The sequence below is a fragment of the Filicampus tigris genome, chromosome 7, assembly GCF_054856515.1.
Source record: "Filicampus tigris isolate MCC_2025a chromosome 7, RoL_Ftig_1.0, whole genome shotgun sequence".
NCBI lineage: Eukaryota > Metazoa > Chordata > Actinopteri > Syngnathiformes > Syngnathidae > Filicampus > Filicampus tigris.
The window spans coordinates 12,619,985-12,645,751 of record NC_141223.1 but is presented as its reverse complement, the minus strand read 5'-3'; the positions used below and the strand labels follow the sequence as shown (position 1 = coordinate 12,645,751).

The following is a 25,767-nucleotide window of genomic DNA, read 5'->3' as shown; positions in this document are numbered from 1 at the left end:
TCTGGTCAAATAAAGCCATTTTAACATTTAACCCTAGAGAAAATGTACACAGTATAGTAAATATATACACTGGACAGCGACACAGAGCTAAAAGGCGACAGAAAGGAAATTCATCACAATATCGAGTGAAAAATTACTGTTTCAAAGAAATACATTTGATCATAATACTCAAACAATAAAAGCACAATTAACATCCATTTGTCACACACTAGTTGAAATCAATCTATTTTGGGGGGAGGTTACGTCTCTTACCAATGCCAAATGTGGCTATCTTAATTGTGACGACTGTGGGTGGGGCTAGGGCGTTGCGACCAAGCAAGTGGCTACTTTACCTCAACAACCTTTCCAACACCTGGCACGACTATTAACTCATTCACTGCCAGCTGTTTTCAAAGCAGACTTCTGTATATTGCCAACCGTGTTTGAGCATTAAGACTGTGCTTTCAAGACCCACAGAATACAGTAAGCCCTCGTTTATTGCGGTTAATGGAGAACAGAAAAATCCAACCGGAAAGCTATATATAAAATAAAACCCTAAACGATGCATTCAGCTATAGTCTTCGCTCACAATGAACTCCCACGCAAAGTAAACACTCACGTTCTTGACAGTATCGTGAAATACCTAAATTGTCCATTTTTGCTCTTGTACTTGTAAGAAGATTAAGGCAGCAAATGTGTGCTCAGTGTTTATCCGCATTTGTCACTTCCCGTTCGTGCTCCAAGCGCTGATTGGCTAGCTAACAGCCAATCAGAGTCACCAAATGTCACGACTCACGACGGTTCAACATGCTGAAGGGCATCCTGACGGGTTACGACGCTACGACGGTGGTCACTACACCAATCAGACGGTGCAATCAGATGCCATCTAGGCCTTAAGATTGACCTGTTATGGTTCAGCAATTAGCGGGTCACATTGACCCATCAACCTTTTTAGAGTATAATATGCAGCAGGTCACAGTTAGGCCTGGACATCTTTGGGGGATTAAACATCCAGCTGGTCACACTTACCCATGAAAACTGTTGTGGTCAAATATTTAATGGGCACACTGACCCGGGGACATTTTTATGGTTAAACATACAGCCAGTCACATTGCATCAATGGAGACACTTATCTCAGCCTTCAAGGTGAAAGCTTTTTCTAAGTTATTGTCGTTCTTGAGCCTGGACTCAGTCTGTGAATTTTTAATTATTGATGGACCATTTTGAGGTCTCGAGTCGAATATCCCTCTGCGGCGTCCATTAAGAAGCCAAAGATCACCATTTGAAATCAATTGTCACAATCAAGGCTTTTCGTTTCGACCTCTCCGTCTGCCGAGGTGCATTGAAGATGAAAACATCCCACCGTCAAAAAGACACTGAGCTCCTCGTGCATCAATTGTTCTCTGAAAGCGCTCTCGTGAGAGACGCGCCGTCCCATGGTATTCTGCATGGCACCTTTTCATCAGTGTGTTGGCTCGTGTTTGTCGTCTTTGCTTGTGTTGCATGCTTTCTTTTGTTTTTGTGGTGCACTAACACTCCGCCTTGCTGTCTCTACCTTCCCTTACTATATTGTCCTTGTCTTTTATCTCCCAAGCTCACTATCTGGATAGGGTAGTGAAAGGTACGACATTCCTTCTTTTTTTTCTTTTCCACGCCACCCTTTGCCCATCGTCGTTTGTGTGACTGTCATTAACTTTGTCGCATATGCGCTGACAAACACTGTACAACACACTAAGCTATTAACCACCTTTTTACACCATTGTCACACCATCATCTCCATTTAGCACCTTCTGAGTCGAGTTGTGCAACCTTTTCAATGAGTTGGAAGTTCAGGGGGCTTGGGTAAATCTAAAGCTCAGATCAAGCTAGCTTACTAGCGCTACATGTAGTAGCTCGACCTTACATTGTTAGCATAACTAGCATTTAACAAAATTAGAAACAGAATTTTGCGAGTCCACTTTATGTATGACAGTACACCATCTTATGCCACAATAAATACCTTGGCATCATTGGCTGCTATGGGCATCAAAGGAGAGTAACTTTGTGCCCCCCATGATGACGATCAATCCTATTGAGAACTTTTGAAGAATCCTCAAGGAAAAGGTCCATGAGGGTAGGAGGCAGTAGCAAAAGATCTACGACATTGGGAGGCAGTTCACATCCAAACAGCAGCTTTGGGAAGCTATTCTGACATCCTGGAAAGACATTCAAACAGAAGCTAGCCAAAAACTCACAAGTTTAATGGATGCAAGAATTGCGAAGCTGTTATCAAATAAAAGGGCCCTATGTTTAAGACTAACTTGAACTGTTAAGATGTTTTTGATTGAAATAGCTTTTGATTTCAGCAACTACAAACTTCTAATCCTGCAAAGTCAACAAATTACTGTTTTCAGTTCTGTATAGGGTTGCCAACCGTCGTCCCTTGAAAAACGTAATCGTCCCGTATTTAGAAATATAAGTATGCGTCCCGTATTGAGTTGTAAAGGGACACACTTTGTCCCGTAAAAAAAACCAAAAATAGTCTGTAAAATGTAGATGGAATTAATGAACAACAGTTCCCTTTATATGACAACTTACAGTAATGGTCTTAGGCCATATCCCGCTCTGTGACCAATGAGGGTGACAGCACATTCGTGCTTATCAGGATACGCTTATCTTATTAGTTGAGGTAATGTTGCTTGCCAAAGTAGATAGCTTAAGTCAACAAAGCAGCATAACAAATGTGTTGTTCACCAGGCAACGCCAGGGATAGTATGTAAAGAATTATTTTTTTTAACCCTCCGATCAAGGTTAATATGGGAATGTTCAATAAATGTCAGCATTGTATGGACAAAAAACACAACATAATTTTGGGATGGAATAAGTACAGTTTACAGGAAGTACAGTTTATTGACAAGTACGTTAAATAGATAGATAATACATAAATGTAATACATTGATGAAAAATAGATAAAGAATACACACACATCCTTACATTTATTACAAGTTCAAACAGATATGCATAATTTTCACTGTACAGACAGTCGATGTACTACACTTTAACTATAAATATAGTAAAACAAAACTGTAAAAAATGTACATTATTTTTTTCTTTTATGAAGAGTAAGTTGACAAATGTGTGAAACAACTTTTCTCCTCAACTGATTAAAGATGAGCTCATTTTGAGCCTCAACTATGATATGACTTGCTCAGTGTTTCTGGCAAAGCAGAAAGCTCTTTAACCTTAGCAACGCATCGTGAAAATTGTGATTGGATGACAATTCAACCTCCTAAATTATAGATTAATAAATATATTATGTATATATGAATTAATTGCAAATATCAATACTTTATCTTGAGGATTAATACTTAAAATTGAGCGCTCTGAATCGGAATATTGATATTTTGGTATCGAAACGACCATCCCTAGTTGAAGGCAGGCAGGTCGATCGTTCCTGCAGATGTGGTGTCCATTATTTAGTTTTCAGGGAGTTGGCAACCCTAGTTCTGTACAACCTATAAAATGTCTTAAAACACTGCTGTGTATCATAGTTAGGAACAGTGCATTTAAAATAAATAAATAAATCAATATTTATTAGTATTTTCGGCAACACCGACCGCATCACTCGCATGCAACACACACTTGGACTGACTTGTTCATATGTTTAGTGTTGATTTTTAGTTAATTAGCGTTGCATATTTGGTACGTTGAAAAGCAGTGTAATCAAAACTGTTCATCAAACCGTTTTTATTTTCTTTACGGTATGTGGACAAATGCATTTGACACAATGGCATCCTAATTAATTATTCCAGAGCTTTGTCATAGGTGGTTGGTGAGGCATAGTAACCGTGAGCCAGAGTCATTTACTAATAAATACTGCAGAAAATAAACACACTGTAACATGCATATTAAAACTAAAATAATAAAGGAGGCAAAAAAAAAAAAAATCTATTTAATTCTAAATTGGACTCTGTTTACAGTCCAGCTGGCAAACGCCGATTTTCAAATGTCACATGTAGTTTACCTACATTCTCCTGGTATCAAAGCTTTCTACACCTGTAGTCTTAAAATGCGCGCTGTCATTGTTAGTTCGTTCAGCAAAATTTTAACGTTATGCTACCTACATGGGGCATTGCTAAATCTGTGGCACTAGCAAAATTAGCCGGCAAAGGTATCAAAGCTTTCTACGTGCCCCTGGTGTAAAAGTTATATATAGACATTTTGTAACACCCTTAGCCTCTAGCAACTGCCACGTTTCTAAAGGGAAATTAAGAGAAAATAATTTTGTTTTGTTTTGTTCTGACCACAGCGAATGATCTATTCCGCCTTTTATTGAAATTGATTTTTGGGAGCACTTCATCATTTAGCAGAGGCCTTTTTAAATCAGCAAATGTCAAAGCTTAATTGATTTCCTTGGTAGAACAGACAACGTGGTTAAAAGCTTGGCCGCATTTGATTCTCAGAAATGCAGGACAATGGCACCTATACACTCACTTGGGAAGTGCACTGTGTCTAATCAATGAATTCCAATACAAAAGTTAGATCAAAGCATATGGGGGAAAGAAATATATCTAGTAAAAGTTATTACTTATTTACTTTTGAATATATGTTATTTTATTTATTCATTATTTTTTTCTTCAATTTGTTAGCTTCGTTAGCTTCTTTCCCGTCTATCATCTAACATCAGAAAAACGAGTGTCCGTCCTAGACTGCTAGTCAGATGGAATGCCCACCTCTGCTTATTTGTTTATTTATTATTATGTGATTATTGTATATTTAGAATGTATACTATTTTAGGGTAATGCATTTGTATCAACATTTGATTAATTTAAACATTTCCTCAAAAGTTTGTTGAACCAAACTTCCTTGACACCAATTTCTACTTTCCTATTTGCATGGGCTTTCATGCTATCTTGTGGCGCCCTAGAGTGTTACAGAAGAAAACACAACAATACACAAAGTAGGTGTGTGTGTCTGGTGTTTTTTTAGCAAATAGCTGAGGATAAGTCCCAAAAAACAGTTTAATTTGTGAATATGAAGCACGACTATGCAGAGGATTACTCTATCAAAAACATCGCTGGCCATGAAATCCGCTAGCCAGAGACTGAGCTGCGTTGTGTTTGTTTACGGCGTAGAACACAAGGTAGTTACACTCCCCTCCTTTACCTAATATATTCCGTTTGAGAACTCGGTACCGAAAAATTTGAAAACCTCCACTGTTGATTTAAAACTCTCATCTCCCACTTGTGTTTTGTTTATTTGCATAAACGCGTTTAATGAATAGATACTGAGCCTGGCCGCCAAGAGCAAAAAAATAAAACACAAGTAATTTAGACCTGCTGAACATTTGCAGAGTTGCCTGTATTAATAGTTTAAACCACAAATTTACTGCAAATTATGATCCATAATCAATTTAATATAATTTAAAGCTCATCCTACAGCATTAGCCTTAATAAAATGGTTTACGGGTGATTTAATTGACCCCCCAAAAAATGCACCAGACCTGTGCAGTACATGCAGCGAATACTCTCCGTAACATCATCTCACAACCCATGCTAAACATAGCTCCTCCCTGATTGTCAGGTTGATCAGATAGACATTTATGAAAACCACACAAAATAAGGAGATGAAGACACTCTCTTTTAATTTCATGCTTGCAAGGAGAACGTAGAAGAACTGTACAGTACAATTCTTACAGGCGTTCTAAAAAAGTCTCTCCGTCTCCCCTCTTTTTATTCTCACATCCCTACTTACATGGTCGTTCCAACTCTAAAGGATGGGGTGAGCAAAAGGGCAGTTGAAACGTCTTGTACTTGTCTGTCTGTGTGGCTGCATGTAGGTGGAAAATTACTCAATACATGTGTGGTAGTAGAGAAATCAACAATGTGGCAGGAAATTCACCTTCATATTAGCAATCGTTAGCGTGACTTCACCTGATCTCCTCGCATTTAGTTTATGAAAGCATCATGGGCAGCAAATGTATCAAATGATTGTAATTATTATAGCAATGATTATTCTCCCACTGGTATATGCAAGTTTGTCGAGATGACTTCAATATACAGTGGTCCCTCGCTATATCGGGGTTCACCTTTCGCAGACTCGCGACATGGCAGATTTTTTTACAGTGCTATTTTGTATGCAGTTTTTTTTACAGCGTACAAACCCCGCTGTAGACCAATTTGAATACATCTCTGTGTCATGTCTCGCACATAATGTGTTCGGCTAGCTAAATTTAATTTAGTTAGGGAGAAGAAGGAGAAGAAGAGGTTACAAGTGTCAATAAGGATGGGAGGATTTACTTACCATGGTGAGAATGGCCAATGAACCTCAGCGAGCAGCGTAAGAAAGGGACCCTTTCATGTTTCGTTACTACAATTTTCAAATCTAATCGAAGATGGCATGTCAGGTTCTTCTCATCTTCTCGCCTAAGAGAATGTTTTTTCATATTTTTCTCTATGCAAAGGAGAGTAGAAACAACGCTACACCGAAGCCAACAAAGGAGGACAGTCAGAGGAACCGTGAGATATGCGCGAGTCAAAATTGATCATTTCTTATGTGTGCAACTCCATATTTTGTTCATTAAAATTAAATTAGTTAGTTCAAAAATTGGTCATCATTATTTGTATGAAAATGTTTACTTTTTTTCTTAAACAAATGTTTGGGCATTTAACTTCCTGTTGTGATCATATATTAACAATGTTCATGGGTCAGTGGCCTCATGCTAATGTTTAAAAAAAATCACATAATTATAAATATTATTAATATCAAATATTTTTAATATTAGAAAATGAAAATTTAAAAGATGGCTAGCAGACAAAGTTGAATCCTTTTTTTCTCCCTATATTTTCTAAACGGGTCAATTTGACCCTAATGTAACAGGAAGGTTAAAAAAAGGTTTTGACCTTTATTTCATTTGTTTCATTATAAAAATAATATTAACAATTTTAATCATTGGTTCAACAACAATAACGTTTTGGCAGCATCTTAGAGTGTTTAAAAAAAAAACACAACCATATTTAAAGAGGTGAATGTTTTAATAAATAGCTGCGGATGTCTTAAAAGAAGTGAAAAGATGAATTTATGAGTGAACCACGAATATGCGGTAGATTACTAAACAGCCAAAAACAAGCTAGTTATGATGTCTGTCTGGCTGTTTGTTTACAGCACAGACGTGTCACACTTCCTATGTGTCCCTTGCCTAACCTTTAAATAAAAATTTGAATACATGTTTAATTACAACCCTTCCATTTATCAACCCCCCTCCCCCACACCTGTCGCTTTCTTCTCCGACTCCCATCCTCCCTATCCATTTTCCTGCCATTTGATGTAAGCTCAGAGAGGGAGCGTCAACCTGGCTCCTCGCACTTGACAAAATGGGTCAGCTCAGCAAAGCGGTTATCAAGGCACTTCGCTAACAACGCCGACCGTGACAGACGGGCGCGTTTGATATCCCCAAGACGTGTCCCACACGGCGCGATTGCGATCACACATGACCAGATAATCGGCAGACAACACGCAGCGCGTGATGCTTGCAAAAGACCGTTGTGGTTAGCATCCTGCTTTCCAGCTCACCAAAACTTTCCCCACACCTTCAAACGCTGGCTTGTTCTCCCTACTGTTTCTGTTATTTTTGGCTCCTATCAATGGTGGAACACACACGGATAATCTCATTGGGCCTCATTCAACAGTCAACTGTTTTTTTTTTTAATATACATTCAAAATTGTCAATACCTGCATTCTTAAATGCATTCTCTGCAATTAAATCACCAGTATGTGCCACCTGATTCTATGTAGCATATACTGTAGGTAAACACACTGTTGTCATCAATATAAAATTAAACTACTAAAAATAAATAGCATCTTAAACCTTTTCTTTTTGGAGAGTACATCATTGATTGTCTTCTATTTGGAAAGTGCAACAGGTGTCTTCTTTTTAGGAAATGAACGTGACTGACAAGCGCAACATTAACTCCCTCCCATTGCCCATCTGCTGTAAGGACATCACGCACACTCAGGGTTAATCTCGTCAGGCCTTATTCGATGGTTTATTTATTTTTTTTAGATGTTCAGCATTGCTCACACCTGTGACCCGCAATGCATTCCTTGCCATTAAATCACAAGCATGTGCCATCCGATCCTAATTAGCATGTAAGTAAACACACTCCTGTTGCCCATCTATGGACATGAGTCGTATATCTAAAGTAAAAAAAACCTAAAACTGGTGTTAATGTTAAAATGAAAACAATGTGTAATGTATTTAGTCATGTTTATGAATTAAGGGTTAGGTTTAGCCACAGGGGGATTTTTTTTTCTGCAACCTCATAGCTATAAATTAGAAGGCACGGTAAAATTCGTATTGCGGGTTAGGTTAGGTTAACTTTAAAGCAAAAAAATGAAATTACCTAAAAAACCTTGATGTGCTTGAAAAAGTCAAGACATTTTTTAAACCAGCGTCAAAAATATGTTTAGGAGACATAAACTAAAATTTGTTGTTGACCAGTGTTTTGATACCAATATATTAAACAATTGAAAGATTCCCACATAAACAAAAATGTATAAATATTATTGTTTGTAGGTAAAGTGCTTTGTTACAGCTCAAGCTGTTATGAAATGCGCTATATAAATTAAAATGTATTGTATTGTATTGTATATGGATGGATGGATATGTATGTGTGTGTGTTTGCATGCGATTTTTAAGTTGAGTGTGAGAGGAACAACCTGTATCATTATGCAGCATGAAGGCAGTTAATGACTCAAGTATCGACTGTGAAGATCGGGCGCATCTGAGTGCACGGTGCAGGGATATTAGCGGCTTCGCTGAAGGTGTATCACATTGATCAACTTGAAGCGGAGGGTCATTACATTTTGCCCCCCCAGGCACTCGCTGTGGAACTATCACAAAGCAGAGTGTGTGTTTTTGTGCCTGCATGTAAACATCGAGATGCGCCGGTCCATAAATAAGCACGCTAAACCAGTGGTTGTCAAACTGGGATTCCAAGGTTCTCTCTCTTAAACATTAATGGATTACAAAAAACACAAAGAGCGGAATTTGTGAATAATGAACACCAAATATGCGGGGGATGACTGTACTTTGTCTTTGTTGTATTTCATACTATCCTTGTTTGTCCCCCCCCCCAAAAAAACAGAGGGCTGTCCCGGTCTCTGCAATGGCAACGGCAGGTGCACCCTGGGTAACGGTGGCTGGTACTGCGTATGCCAGCTGGGCTGGAGGGGCAGCGGCTGCGACACCTCCATGGAGATGGCCTGCGGCGACGTCAAGGACAATGATGGAGGTAAGATGTGGACAAACGCTGACTATTGAGACAGCCAGGTGGGGCTGAATGCACCCCAAGGGCTTGGGACCCCCTTAAATCCTAAACAACAATTAAACATAACTACCATGGGATTTTTGTTTTTTCAACCTACATATTCATGACCTGTTTAATAACAAGGACATTTAATTCAACCAAATACAGTTGAATTAAATTTCACATTTATCCATTGTCAATAACAGATGTGTACCTCTTCCACTAAAGACAGGGCTGCAAACAAAAAGTAGTCAGTGTTGCCAACTTAGCAACAGATTTTTTTTTCCACAAAGCAACTGCTGATTTGAATTCCAGCTAAGAAACACCAATCATTTTCGCATAGTTTTGCACATCACTGAGTTTCTCGGACTGAACATTGCCAAAGACTAAAATCAAAACAAGGTTAAATGTTTCAAATCAAGGCAAAATATGCTTGTTTCACTTTTTATATCGTTTACTTTAAGCATTTTCTTCATTCTTAATATGTTATTATAACGTGTTGAGATGTTATTACTTACTCTGAGTAAATCTTTAATTGAAGTGCATTCATTCAGTGGGGGAAAACAACGTTAACGTAGTCAATAGCATAAGTCTGTAGGTTGTAGGGCAGGTGCTATAAATGTACAAGTTTTAAGACATTGGTGGTGTGTGGTTTTCAGGCTAGTTGTTTACTTTTTGGGTGGAATTCAAATTTTCCTGTTTGATTGGCAGCTACATTTTTTTAATTTAGCAACATAGTCACCATTTTATTCCTCTTTTCTTTTTCAAGCCCAGTTTTTGCAGTGCTTTTTGTATTCTCCCATCTTGTGTAACATTATGCTTTTTTGTGGCAAGCATGATTTGATGTAAAATGTTTTTTTTTTCTTAACGTGGGATTTTTTTTCCCAAACTGAAAAAATGCACTTCAATTAAAGGTTTTAGTTTACTCTTTTTTAAATTTTGAATTCTCAACAGACATTTATTTTTTTTTGGGGGGGGGGGACAGAATTTATTCAAGCTAAAGAACACATCTTAACCAGCTGTGCCAATAATTATGGAGGGTAGTGTATGTACTTCCAAGCCACAAATATATTAGCAAGGTCACCTTGCCTGACCTGTCCAATTCTACATAAGAAAAGTTCTGGATTTATGATGGTTATAACTAGAAATACTGCACTCATGCAGGGAAGTTATTTTTATGTGACATATCTGTGTTTTTAATTGGTCCTAAGGTAAGCAGGAGGAATACCTTTAGTATGTTTTATTCTGGTAGCCAGTGTGAATATATAATGATGCACTTTATTTGAAATGTTACGCCTAAAAATCAATCCATTGCAAATGATTTTGCATACCCCCAAGTCACGGCTCATGGACCCCCTGTTTGAGAAGCGCGTCTCTAAGCAGCCCCAAGCGATGACAGGCACACATTTGGCGCCCCTCGGCCGGGACGTGACTTCCTGTGTTGCCCAACTCATTGTGGGCTCCGGCTCTGACAGCTTTGACTCTACAGACTGACTGACAATGGCCTGTTTATTTTCTGATCACCCCATTGTCACAGATATGATTAAGGATGTTCAATACTGCTTTTTTTTCCCGATACCCCTTGTACTTTTGATATATAATATAATGTCATTTAACACAGTGACGTCTTTCTGACGCAGATGATGATTCAGTAGTGTGTCAAAACTGCCGCAGTATAGGGCCAACTACTGCCGAGGATGACTTACTCGATGTCAGATTTGTATTTGATGTTTTGCCTTTAGTATCAGTGACTGGTATTGGCAGCCTTAAAATAAGGCCAGTATCGGCCTGATACCGAGAACCGGTATTGGTACTCGCCCATCCCTAATTATGATTATATACTGTACATTCACACATGAATTGTTATTTATTCACCGGTGTTGTGATCTTTACCTTGCGGGACCTTGTCAGACGGCCTGGTGGACTGCATGGATCCGGACTGCTGTCTCCAGGCAACCTGTCACAGCACGTCGCTGTGCGTGGGCTCGCCGGACCCCTTGGACATTATCCAGGAGACGCAGGTGTCGTCGGGCAACCAGGGCAAGCCTCAGAGCTTCTACGAGCGCGTGCGCTTCCTAGTAGGCCGGGAGAGCACTCACGTGGTGCGCGGCGCCAGCCCCTTTGACGCCAAGTGAGTAACCTTTGCAGCGCTCCTTCAATGTTCTATCATGTTATGGACCTCTTCTGAGTCTGAAATAAATATTGATTGATTGATTGGTTAACATAAAGAAAACAAAAAGAAAGTGATATAGTTCAACTTTTTGCACAACTGTTGGCAATATTTTGCACGTTTTCGCTGAAAAAGCTCAAGCGGCTTATCAGCGTGATTGGTGTGTACCGGTAATGTCATCAAGTGGCGCCTTATTTTATTTGGCTTCATGCTGTCCGCTGCCAGCATTTTTAGACACAGCAAACACACTGGTCTTTACTCGCCTCCTACTGTAGTCACAGTGAAGCCAAGCGCTACATATGCTCCGTCATATTTTCACGTCTTTGCTTTCGGGTGACTTTCTTTTGACTCACTATCTTTGTTTCTCTCCGCTTTTCTTTTCATCCCTGTTAAAAATTTCTTCATGTTGCGTAAGGGTTTGTTTACTGCACTTCACATAGGCAGCTCGTTGCAAAACAAACCTACACCGTAGAAGTAATACTCGCTGCGCACAATGGGCAATTACAGCGCCACTGCCAGCTACTGGAGTGGATGTGCAATTACACTTTATTGTAGTACGGCGGAAAAAAAACGTTCCTCAGGGTCGCGCGCGCCCCCCTCAGCATCGCACCGCGCACCCCCCGGGGGGCCCGCCCCACTATTTGAGAAGCACTGCCTTAAAGCAACACTGTGTCATATGTCAGTTTTTGTTGATTATGGCGGCACCATGTGGACAAAAGCGGTAGGGTTTTGACAAAAGTCAACCACATGCGCAAAGTTCCCATGCGCGCCAGTGCGTAGTGTAATCCTGAGCTGTCGCTGGCCTGCACGTTGGACTGAATTTCATTTCTCCTTTCAGTGGCTGTGTGAGAGATGAATAGCGACGAGGTAATGAATCTAATTTTGTTTAAACAATACGTGGGTTTTTTTGTTTGTTTTGGGACTTCTGCTCTGACACCAGTAACAGCACATAGACGTTCGAATCGACTTCCGTCCTTATAGCGAAAGGAAGAAGTGAGTATGCCGTAAAGCAATTCAGGACATTTGTATTTTTTTTGTGTGCCAGGGTTGCTCCCATCCTCCTCAAAGTTGTTTAGTGCCAGTAAAAACGATACAGACGCCCCCGGGCCCCCCGGGCATGACAAAAGTCCCATTAAACTACTTGTAAGTCATCAAAAGAGTTGTGAACATTTTTTATTAAGGTCAAATTCTTGACCAGTGCTGCTTTAAAAGAGGAAGTCTACCCAAACATATTTTTTTTCAAGATTATGTTCTATGCAAACCCACTAGTTGAAACAAGGCATTCAGATATATTCAAATATTGCGTTGATGGAATAAGAGTTAATCCACCAATTTTTAGCCAACTCTGGGTGCGGCCATTTTGTCATTTCTGTCAACTGAAAACGATATCACAACTGCTCAGGGCTCAGGTAATGACCAATCATGGCAGACCCGTTTTCTGAAGTTGAGCATGGCTAAAAAAGGGTGGATTTCGCTGCTTAACTCATATTGTACAAACACAATATTAATCAGAATGCCGAATGGGCCTACTGGGAACATATTCTTGAAAAAAATATGTTTGGGTTGATTTCTCTTTAAAGACGAATGTTAGCCTACTTTCCAGGCATGTTATCTTTAAGACACGGGACCAAACACACTACTTGTGTTCATCTAAAAGCAATTATATACAATAAACAAGCCATCCAACACATTCCAATAGGTGGATAATGAATTGTTTGAAATGTAGACTAAAGTAATGACTAAATGCTGCAAAATAACATTAGCAAGGAGTCCGCTTGTTGCTCGTTATTGCGTTTGCTGAGTTATTTAGCACGTTATTGCTTCAGACAACTGCACTATAAATAACTTGAGCAAAAGCAAGTGTCACAGGGGTGTTTTTTTGGGGGGGAGGAGGAAGGCATCTGGAAGAAGTAATGGAGGGTGAAATGGGCAGCCGGCGGTGGTTGCGCGCGGCTTGACGGATGACTGACGGATGATGATGGACAAACACGGAACGTGGGGAGAAAAAAACCTTGGAGCGACGTGAACGGCATCTCGTATTCATGTATTGTGATTACTTTTACTGTAATCTATCTGAGGCCCGTTCCCAGCGGCGGAGTGCACCACAACGCCGCTTTCATATTCCACAGGAAAGCTGTCAGCGTACCGCCGAACACCAAACCACCCCCACCCACCCACATGCTTCACTATGCCTTTCGTTTCGTTCCTGCTTCATCTTTTTCTTACGACAAATAGACATCAAAACTGAAAAATAAGTCAACGATATCACATTTTTTGCCTTTGGTGCTAGCATTTTTTTTAATCGTGTCAGGAAAACAAACACTTCTGTGTGTTGTTATTTTCTGATGGGAAAGGTTATGGCTTCAGACGTCACTATTTTTGGCTAAACTTTGTTCCGGAAGACAACTCATACGCGTATTTCTAAAGTGTCTTCGTTCAAGTAGGATCATATTTTAAAGCATGGATCACACATTGTTTTTGTTTTTTTCTGGCACTCAAACAAATGTTTGTAATTGTCTAAAAAATGTCATTTGAACTAAATCTGTGTTGAATGGAATGCTTATCACATAATCATCATTCGGGCTTATTTTGAGGAATTCCTTAGTAGGAGTTCAACGGAGTACAAGTACTGGAATTCTCCCCAAATCTGCTTTTTACCACACTTGTCCACCAAATTTCACGGTGATTGGTGAAGCGACTCTTGGGGGCTAATTTTCCTTTTTTCCCCAAGATAGTTGCCAAACGTTGAATCTATGCACACATTAGGCAGTACAACCCAAAAAAACAAATCCCAGTCTATATGTTATTCTCTTGTTTTAACGCTATTTAGCATTAGCATAAAGCTAGCGTACTGAAAGAATCAGGTACCCGGTTGTTTTATGTACACTAAGTGTAATTCTCTTTGTTTTAGGTTTAGTTTGGCAGTAAACCTCAATTGGGAGTGGCAGTTAACAGCTTGAGTAATTGAGTGAAATTTTGAGTGTTTTGTGTTTGTGTTCAGTGTTTGCGTCCTGGGTACAATGTCATTTCACTCTGGGCCTGAATTTGTGACTTTTTTTTTTAAGTTATCCAACAGTTTCCAGGACCGAGCAGTTTTAAAGGACGCATTCATGCTTCCATCAGACACCCTGAAGGTTTTTTATGTAGCGACTTGTGTACGAGAAACAGTGATACCAACCCCACCGTTGCCCCCTTCACATTTTCTCCAGCTGTCAACAAGCACTCAGCATTTGCTCTCCACCGGACGAGCGTGGAAGAAAAAGAAGTAGCAGAAGCAGGGGCCATAAATAAGTAAAAAGTGGAGAATCCAGAGATGAGCTGCGAGAATGGAGGCTCACCTAAAAATATCAGTGACAATCTATTATTAATGCCTGGTGTTCGTTTCCCCTCCACCACTGCTGACAGAAGTGAGCGGTTATGACAGCACGTTCGGGGGCTTCAGATGGGCTCCCGGCACCTTTCCTGATACGGCCGGTCAGCCGATCATCTTTCCATTGATCCCACTTAACCGCTTCCTCGTAGACATGTCGGAGCTTGCCGCCCTCTGATGTTTGCCACCGCAAGAAGCTGCAGAGGTGTCACCCAATAAAGCGGCTGCGACTGCATAAAAGCTCCTCACTTTCTCCGGTGTGACACGCGATACAAGAGCGCGGCGAGGCCTCCGGCGGCGGCAACAGCAGACGCCGGATGGAATAGTAAACAGGGACCGCCGTTGGGAGGGACTGAAATACGACAAAAATTGAGCTTAACAAAACTTTAAACAAGTAATTAAGTCAAGAATATACTGGACAGTGCCATTACTGTATTTTTTTTTACTATATGTCGCTCCGTAGTATCGTAAGTCGCACCAGTCAAAAATGCATTGTGAAGAAGAAAAAAAATCATATACAAGTCGCTCTGGAATCTAAGTCGATTTTTGGAGGGAAATTTATCATACAAAAGCCGAGACCATGAACAATAGAGCTCGGGGCCAACCAAAATCCCCGTCTTCATCGTAGGTGTGTTCGGAAATGCGCGCTGCTTCATGCCGAGCAAAGCATTGTTCAAATGTGCCGTTTGATTATTCAGAGTTTCCCAAAAAAGGAGTGATGCACCCCAGTGTGTCAGGTAGCACGATGGAGGGAAACAATTCAAGCATGAGCTGCTGATTGCGTTATTATAACAAAGACTGCGTTCGGAAAATTAATGGGAGTGTTCTGCCTCTGAAAACACACACTCACTTGGTGTCGGAGCGGATTTCAGAACGCACCAAACAGCAGCAAACATTGATGGCAACAACGACAAAACTACTGCTTCTAACTTAGTTTTAAACTTTTTCTTATTAGTTTAAAATGGCTTACCTTAACTAGAATCCCGTGTCGCATTGTGGCCAAAGGTGGAATCCTGGGCGGCTATTGCGCCTTTTGGTGCTGAAAATCCTTCTTGTGGTTTAAGGAAGCAGAATGCTGGTTACCATGACAACTACTTCTTATTCAAGGGTTAGGGTTAGAGGTTCTTCTTTGTTCTTCTATGAAGCACGGAAATGTAGACTTCCGCTGAATTACATTAATTAGAATTTATTTTAAATAAATTACACAGCCAATAACACTGTTTCTGCAATGCTCTCAATCCCAGACCGAGACAAGACCAAAACCTTTGGGAGTTGAATCCGAAAAAAGACAGATTTCTCCTGTCTCGAGACCAATACTAGTCTTGAGTGTTACAACACTACTGTAATGTATCATAAACCATAGACAATATAAAGAAATTAAGTGTAATTACTGTACGTAGGTTGTTGTAATATTTATGTGTTGGATGCGTGCCTTTAAGGGGCGTGGTATAGTGTTTCACGTCAGGGCCTGGCACTTGTGACCTCCAGCAGGTCCTTGTGAGTGTTTTCATTTTGTATGTGTGTGTTCAATAGAGGACTGAAAGTGCATCAGCAGCTCTCCCTCTCCTTGCCCACATTTCAGTACGTGCCTTAATTGTGCCATTGTTTTCTTTCTTTCCCAGTTCTGACAAGTAGAGGCTTGTACAGCTTGTTTGGAACTCAAATTTTGGTTGGCAACAAAAAGCAAACGTTACTGATGGATTTTATTGATGCACATTGAAATAAACATAGACGCTTAAACTAGGCTACCCTCCTTAAAGGCACATACACAGATACTAGAGTGTGTACAGTAATTACACTTTCTTCTTCACATTCTCTTGAGTTATGTTTTACTATTTTTTCTAAATATATAATACGGTGCTATTTTTCTCTAATTAAAAACACGTAACAGACAGTGGTGGTGTTTTTGGGGGCGGGCTGCATTTATTAATGGAATTTCAGTTAATGTGTTAGTTAACTGTTTTTTATTGGATTTAATTTGTATTTAACCTCGGTTAGATTTGGATTTTTCAATGGGCACCATCGGCAATGGCCGATACCGAAGAGAAAAATAAACAGGCACAGCCATTGGGAAAGATTAATACCCAGCAGAGCCGTTATTAGCGTCAGGCCATTAGCGCCTCTTGTTTTTGTTTCTTCTCCGCAGGCTCTAGTAAACGCCTTTTTTCACAATTGTAATAAGCCGGTGTCAATGTGTATTATACGCCATGAAGGCTTTCTTGAAATTGCTTCATTTATTCATCGTAACAATTGTCAGGCCAAATAAATTGCCAATTTGGGGATTTTCCCATACTTAGTTAATTTCATTAAAAACAAATCAGCCCCGTATGCCAGTTTAAGATTTAAAGAAGTTTAAGACACTTGTAATTTTGTGGTCATGTCTTTTGTGAGAAGACCCACAAAAATGTCTCATGAACCCACGTCCCAAAAGACCCAGGAAGTCATTTTGGTTTGAAGCAGACAATATCCACCTTTTATAGGAGTCCTTAACCCATTAAAGCCTGAAGCCCCTCGTGAGACATCTCTTTAAAACCTACGGTCGTCGTTGGAGTCACCCTTGAAAACCTGACATGTTTTGCCACTTACAAAATAATTCATCTCAGCCCCTGTAGCAGATAGAAACATAATTCCAAAAGAATTTGAGATCTTAGACATGTGGCTTTCACGCAGGCACGAGTTTAATAAGCTTTACTGTTTCAATCAAAGATGCAAGTGAAGCGCTATGTTTAATTTATTTTAAAAATCGAGTGGTAATTACTATGCTGTATTCTCTTACAAAGACGTTGAAATCGTCATTGTCTACGAACATATATCTTAACCAGACATCATGTTTGGATGGTTTCGCGGTTTTGAAGTCCGCGAGCGTGTCTTCTATATCACTGCAGCGCCTTATAGCAGAGCTCTCGCGATCGACTGTGCCGCCATTACTCCTCCAAAAACTCATGTCACATGTATATTCTGATGCATTTCATTGGCTAAGAGACCGAGAATTGGATTAAAAAAAGAAAATGATGTATCCACAAGTTAATATCTTAATCACCTTAACCATTTCACTTTGCAATATAATATGACATGTCTAACCTTAGTCGACCCATGTAAAATTGTCAAGAAGCAATACCCAAAAAGACCTAAGAAGTCAGTCCCTTTGGTTTAATGCTATGTTCACACCAATCACGGATGAGTGTTCTGCTTCGCTTTATCCGCATTATCCACGTCGCCCCGCACGCAAACGCCCGCCCCCACAAACTACATTGACTTCAATTGAATCGCGCCGCCAGAAACACCCTCAATGGATTTGGTGTGGATGCAGCATAAAGCTGACATTTTGGCCTCTTTTCAGAGCTCATTCAACGACTGTGAATGAATGTCTCACCCAAACAAACATTTTACTTTTTGAATTTTGGTAGGCATATCTATCGTAGACACACAAAAAGTCCAAAAAACCTTTTCCTAAAAAGACAATGCAAGTCAGATATTTTAGTGTCAAGCACACATTTTCGGGGGTTATTCAATGACTCCTTATAACTCAGCTCCACAAGATTTGATCTTGACTAAATGCTTCGCGTAGCAAGATTTAGACTTGTCAATCATGAGTAGACCCAGGAAATACTCTCAATAACCCATGCCCCCAAAGACACATGAAGACAGTCCCTTTGGATTGAAGCAGACATTTTTGGCTCTTTTCAGGGGTTCTCCAATGACTCTTAATAATTTAGCTCCCAACATTTTACGTAGCAATATCAATTTGAATTTTAGTAGGCATGTCTATCATGAATAGACCCACAAGAACGTCCAAAAAATCCTTGCCTAAAAAGACAGCGGAAGTCAGCCATTTTAGCTTGAACCGGACATTCTGGCTATTTTCAGGGGTTCTTCAATGACCCTTTATATCAAAACTCCACAAGATCTGATCTTGGCCAAATGTTTCATTCATCAATATAGTATTTGGTCGACTTGTCTATCATGTGTAGACGCAAGAAATATTCTTTCAGGAGCCCAGGCTCCAACGCAGAGGAAGTCTGCCATTTTGGTTTCAAGCGGTCATTTTAGGCCATTTCCACTGGGTACACTACTAAGACAAACTCATTCCATTCCAGCTCTTGGATCAGGCGGTCCAAATTGCGGACTCTCATGTTTACATTTATTATTGTGGCCTCTCCCACACTGGATGATATGTGCTGTGCGCTTCACGCTGGAGATAATATGCAAAAGGCCCTCTGTGACTTCAACCCGATCCTTCACGCTCCCTCAGCGTCTCCTTCTCTGGGCTCTGTTTGATGTCAATATTTAAATCGTTTGTCTTGACAAGAAGAAGGCGGAGGAGGAATGGTCTCTCGTTGGGGCTGGTGCGGTCGGGCGGGAAGGAGATAGTTCCACTTTCACGCACCCTGAAAGAAAACCTGCCACGATTGCCCTCTTCAAACAAAATAAACTGCCGGCGTGAATAATGATTGCATGACAGCGCCGGGTTAACTCTGGCGGTAATTCTGTGCAAATACAGCCGCTTTGGACGTATTTGTGGCGCTATCTGCTCGCATGTTTACAGTGCAGCGGTTGGACAGCCAAGGTCTGCTGAAGGAGAGCCAGCCTAATTAACATAGAGGCAGGTTCCTGGGGAACGGCATAGTAGGAGGTGAATGATCTTGCCTCTGGTAAGGACATGTTGAGGGCGGCCGCTACCACGCCGGTGTTAATTGTTTCGGCTATGTGGCAATATTTAAGACCCAAACCTCTATTAAAAATAGCCTTTTGTCCAGGGAGGGTTTTGTTTTGGGCAAAAAAACAGTGGCTGACCAATGAGGGGGTACTACTGTGCTGTGCCAGGTCAGAATTCATCAAGGGAGACGTGGTATTTGGATGACTGCCCACAAGAGGTGGCAAACACACTCACACTCTGTACTACTGCTTAGAAGTAAAGATACAGTACTTGTGTCAAAACGAGCCTGGTAAGAGTAGAAGTACTGATTCAATAGGGGGAGTTTGAAGTTTAGTTTCGACAAAGCACCTGAAACCCTAACTAGCAGGTCAATATACATCTTACGTATAGAGGAAAAAGTAATTTTTTTTTTGTAATTTTCAATACAATTTCAAGTACAATTTTCAAATGAAGGGTGTAAAAGTTAAATTTTCAACAGACACCTGAAAAAACGAATTAAGCACAGTACATATTTGTACGTTGTGAATTCGTACCACTGATGGCCGCCAATCGGTCAGTGGGGGACTGACCGATTGGATCTCATTTGCCGACGTCAATGTCCAGGTGGAGGGTGGAGGCCCTGGAGTCTTGATAACCAGCCAAGCAAGTCTGGCAATCAGCACTTTTTATTGTTTCTGTCACAATGAGAAAGATAAGTCGTGCTTTTTTCAATTAGAGCAAAAAGCAAACTAAAGCTTTCTTATCTTATTATCGCTTCAGCTCGGGTAAGAAAAAAAAAAACCTCAGAGACATGGAAAGAGGTGTGTTTGTGTTGTTGTGCTTGATTGCTTTTATTTTTTTGTACAGTGTTTCCTTTTATTAAGCTACCATGAATCTTTATGCTTCTTTCTTTCTTTCTTTCACATAGAACCCAGCGAAGGTTGATTATTACAAACTTTGTTTGCTTTGACACATCCAAACAACATTCTGCAATCAGATAATGATGTCAGTGTAACATAATTGCTTTTAACACATTTCGAAAACCCGTCCCAGTATCATGATATTGTGTAAAGTCCGGCTTCTACCTCCAAAGGTGTTTTGTTTGGTTTTCCATGTGAAAGGTTTCCTCAGCTATTCGTGAAAAACTCATTTGTTAGTGTATATTCTATAATTCCCTAAGATGCTACAAAATGGCGCCAACGCACAGACTGATACGAAAGTAATACCGTATTTTAGGTCTATAAGTAAAAAAGTGATGAGGATTCTAGTTAGGGTAAGCCACTTTAAACTAAAATGAAAAACTTTTCCGTAGTCCGAAGTTTCGAAGCCAACCGGGTACGGAGCCATCAACGCGATTAGGAATGGGGATTTTGGATCCAAGTCTGAACTCTACTGTTATTGGTCTCGTTTTTTTTTATTTTTTATATATTTTTTTTTAATAAAATAAATATATATTACATCTCAGTCTGTCTTTTCAACTCAAGCAGCTAGTAAAGGTGAAACCTTTACTAACATGGCAACATTTTGAAACAGAAATCCATGCCTTTATCACATCTCGGCTGGAAGAATGTAATGCACTTTACGTTGGAGTCAGCCAGTCCTCCCTCAAATTTCTAAGTTGGTTCAAAGTGCCATTGCTCACCTCTTAACTGGAAATACGTTAGAGAAAACACCAAACTTCTATTCTGGCCTCCCTCCACTGTGCACTTTAGAGTTAATTTTAGGATTCAGCTACATGTTGAGTCTCTGAGTGGAACACCAATAAGAACACAGTGAAGGTCATATTTCTGAAAAAAAGTACTTGTTTTCCTGGTACTTGGGGGGGGGGAAAGGTGTTAATTTAATTGTTTGCTTGAGCCAGAGGGACGTTGATTCATCTCTGTGGTCGTCTTTTGGCTTGGAAGTGATGCATTATCCAACAATAAACTCCTGTTTGCCGTGTCCCAGTTTAATTCAAGACACTTGTCCTCATTTACAGAGCGACTATTATTCTTTGACATCATTAAGCATGAGGTACAATTTGTCGTCCTCGTAGTGACCTCGCTGCTCTTTTCCCGTTCCCGTGCAGGCACGCATGCGTCATCCGCGGACAAGTGGTGACCTCGGATGGGACGCCGCTGGTGGGCGTCAACATCAGCTTCATCAACAAGCCGGCATTCGGATACACCGTCACCAGACAGGATGGAAGGTAAGAGCCATCTCTTTTTTTCTCAAACACGTCAAACATGTCTGTGTTCTCGAGATGCTCAACCGCCGCCATTGATCTGCCTCACGCTTTCCAATTTGGGAGCGCCGGGCGAAATTCCCAGGGACATCAAACAAAGCCCTTCTGGTGTGCGCTCGTAAGTTACGCTTCAGTTGCAGCAGGCGAGGAAAAGGGAACCAAATATGCCAATTCAAAGCGAGCAAGCTTGGACTGCGTGGCGCAGATGGATGTTGTTTATTCTACAACGGTGGTTTTGGGAGGAATTAACGGAGAGATTTAATTTGAGGTGGCACACATGCATTTGATATGCTCTTTACATAAATTTCCTCACTTTGGTTCTGCACATTAGCTCGCCTATTAAAGGACTAGTAATCCTAATATCACTGTAAAGATTATAGCCTGGTCTGTAGGCAAGCGGTTTGTTCAACAAACAACAGGATTGCATGGAAATGACTAGGCTGACATTCACAGTAGTAGGACCCGAGCGATTAATCGGCATTTACATTTAATCAGACGATACTCGCTTGTTTAAAATTGTCCCAAAAACATTCACATGCTCTGTCTTTAAATCATACCTGTATTTGTTGTAAGCATTAAGGTACCAAAAAGGAAGTTATTTTATTCTTTCTTTTTTTTTTTTTTTTTTTTTTTTTTAGTTAATCAGCAGATTAATCGCTTATCGGAACTTTATTCTTACAAATTTTGGAATCAGCATGTCATCACAAAAACTGGTCACCCGCAGCTTGTACTGTGCAGCCTGCAGCCAAGCCAACTTCTCTTCTTTTTTTGTAAAATGTGTTGGCCTTTGCTTATTTACTGAAAGCATTTAAATATGAATTGGACAACTATAGTGTTAGGCTCACAATTTTATTCTTTTATATTCCTACATATTCACACTAATTTTCATAGTTTTTACTCATTTCCAACCCTGTATATGCCCAACTCAGTGGTGGTTTCTGGTATGTGCAATATGTACGGCTGCACAGCAGCGCCATTTCAAGTGGGCAACCCCCCACCCCTTCCAAAAATGCTATGTGAAATGATGTTCTTTTGGCATCATGGCATGCAAATCATTAGTGTTTGTATTGGGAATTTACACTTGCCCTTGTGGGGACATTATAGGGATTTTCCAGGATTTTGCGAATAAACGTTGAAGTGAGAGTTAATCGATATCAAGGGAGTCTGGTAGTGATTGCTTTTGGGTGCGTTCCAGGTCGCACATAGAGGTCCACAAAGAGCACACTTGTATTAGTTTGGTGTCAAACATCGGACACTCACCAATTTTGTCTCTCTCTTAGAAGAGTGAAAGCTGTTACGTCCCAATACATGCTCCATTTCCTGCTGACATTTTTATCACTTGCTGGTGTCTGGAAAAAGCGTACACTCTTGATCCTTCTCCCCGGCCTTTCATCGACATCCCTCATCATCAACTCTCCTCTAATCTGCTTTGGCCTTGAAGTCTTTTCCTCTCTGACTTCGTCTTTGCTCTCTGTGACGCCGCCTTCCTTCATCTCCTTTCTCCAAGTGTGCGTTTTTCATACGCATGGCTTTTGTGCTTTTCCAAATTCTATATGCTTCTCTCAGAGGCATCTTAAGTGTAAACACTCCTCCATCTCCCTGCTTTTCCCTCCTGTAAACATGCCCATGCAACCCACCACCAGAAGCATTCCCTACGCAATCACTGTAAACAGGCTCAGTGCAGCGTGAAATCAGAAATGCACCTGTTCAGCCACTTAGAAATGGGAAAGCTGTCTAGACTCATTTCTATGATGTGTTCTTTATTGTCCAAGGTCTGTTTCATTCCAGGTATGTTGTCCCCCAAAAGTTTTCTGCCGTTAACAAAAAATGTTTTGGGGGTTTCTTTGCTGCTTGCTGACGGTGGCTTGAGGTGAACCACGTTTCCGCAGAGCTGTGCGGTTTGGTTAATACAATACGCAGTGTTTTTGTTGATGAACATGAATTCAAAAGCAATGGTCCTCTACAATACTTGCAACAAAGAGTATGTAGCTAAGGCGAATATTTATAGTTACTGTTTAGTTTTCAAGGAATGTAATGTGGTGACCACCCACAGCTGCTACTGGTTTAATGCTAATAGATTATAAACCCAGTAGGGCTCTGAGGTCTGCAAACTCGGGGCAATTAGTGGAGCCAAGAGTTCAAAGCAAACGTGATGAAGCAGCATTTGCCTGTTATGCTGCACATAAATGGAATAAGATGCCAACAGAAGTCAATTCATGCTCAAAGGTGAATGTTATGTTAATGTTAGTCCAAATTGCTTTTTTCCCATACCAATGATCTTTTAAAGCATTTTTAAAATCAATTTTTAAAAAATATTTTTCTTGCACTGTACGCTCATTTTGTAATTTTAGTGAGCTATCTTCTATTTCTGTATATGTGTATATGTATATATATGTATATATATATATGTATATATATATATATATGTATATATATGTATATATATATATATGTATATGTATATATATATGTATATATATATATGTATATATATATATATATATATATATGTATATGTATATATATATATATATATATATATATATATATATATATATATATATATATATATATACTTTTGATCATGTGAAGCACATCAAGTTACCTCCTTCTGTATAAAATGTACTCTGTAAATAAAGCTGCCTAGCCTTGCTTGCCCTAATATAAGAAATGTCAAATGGTTATATTGTGTGCGTTCTTGTGGCAGAGTTCGGTCCCTGCCTTTTTACTGTAATCAATATACAGCACAATGTATGAGTTCTTCAGCACACTTTCAGCACCAGTGAGAAAAGACTGCAACTCGATACAATCAACAGCATGTCTTGAGGCTGTTGTCATGTCTGATCACGTCCAGCGAAACGCTTGCATCCATCGCCGCCCATCGGTACCTGTACAACAGTGTCTGTAGCCCCTCCCCCCATCCCTCCTGCAGGTGTCACACAAACCAGTCTAGCAGCAGCCTCCAAATCTGACCCTAAAGTCGCAGACTTGTACTTTTAATGATCAGGTAGCTTTCCTTTTTTGTGACCTCCCGCTGCGCATACAAGCATGTCCCTGAGGGCTCCTAGTGAGCAGGTGCTAATTGGCTCACAGCGGGAAGTGGCAAGTACCACGCGGGTCCGAAATCACATGCGCACACGAGACGGCTTCCGCTTACTGGCCGCATCGCACCCGAAGGCACGGACCGGATAATGCGGGCGAGTAGATGGGTTTGCACGTCAGGGCTTTTAGAGTGATGTGTGAGTGGGCCGCCTCCAGGGATCGATGCCACTTTCTATCTCTTTGTCATACACACTCGCAAACACACACAGATGCATTATGTGCTCTGGAAGAACACGTTGTAATACTTGGGGTAAAGGATGATCACTCATAGGCCACAAATTCAATTATTTTGATTGACGCCGTCAAAGAGGGTTTTTTTTTAAAGACAATTGTTATTAACTAAATATACGGTACACAGCTTTCAGTATGATGCAGTGCATTTAAACACACTATTTTGTTGTATGAATGGCAACAGATGGAGGCAATTGTACCTTCTGCCATTTGTGGAAGAGCATTTAATGTCAGTATACGCTGCCACTGTTTTTCCAGCTTATAAGACCCAAAGCTCTCAATCAGTGAAGACCTTTAGACTTCACCTGCTTCATGTCTGGAAGTTGAAAGCAATAATGAGTGTATTTCGTCAAATTTAGTACATACCGTGATGCCTTGAGATACGAGTGAGCTGGCTTTCAAGTTTTTGGAGATACCTTAGGCTGTTTTTTTTTTTTTTTTGCACTCATTTATGGGCAAAAATTTTAGATGTGAGCACTAGACAGTCCAAAGTCCAGCCCTGGGGCCAAATGTAGCCTGTGTTCAAAAGTCCACTGGCTCGCAGCCTCTGGCATAAAATGAATAATGTGTGGCACTTTCCAGGCCATTTCTAAAATAGAGACTATAGCAAAGACAAAGAACGTTGATGGAGAGGGCCATTGCGTCCAGGACAAGTAGAAATTGGCATATTTTTTCACTGAAATACAAAACAACTCTGTCTGTCTAGTTCGCAAAGAGGCTGTGGCTATTTTCAAGATCAGTATCAGTAATTCAGTATCAGGACTTACT

The 25,767-nt window shown here is 40.3% G+C and overlaps 1 protein-coding gene across 11 annotated transcripts in view; it reads left to right on the top strand.

Annotated features, from left to right (window-relative positions):
- Nucleotides 1-25,767, top strand: part of tenm4 (teneurin transmembrane protein 4) — a 212,835-nt gene that overhangs the window by 124,588 nt on the left and 62,480 nt on the right. For 7 of the 11 annotated variants that reach the window (XM_086035405.1, XM_086035403.1, XM_086035400.1 and 4 more), the window contains 4 exons: nucleotides 1,574-1,600; nucleotides 9,105-9,251; nucleotides 11,178-11,397; nucleotides 21,511-21,630. In XM_086035405.1, the coding sequence (XP_085891531.1) occupies nucleotides 1,574-1,600; nucleotides 9,105-9,251; nucleotides 11,178-11,397; nucleotides 21,511-21,630 (514 nt within the window). The remainder of the gene's footprint in view (nucleotides 1-1,573; nucleotides 1,601-9,104; nucleotides 9,252-11,177; nucleotides 11,398-21,510; nucleotides 21,631-25,767) is intronic. The other 4 variants (XM_086035407.1, XM_086035402.1, XM_086035399.1 and 1 more) reach the window with 1 other exon arrangement.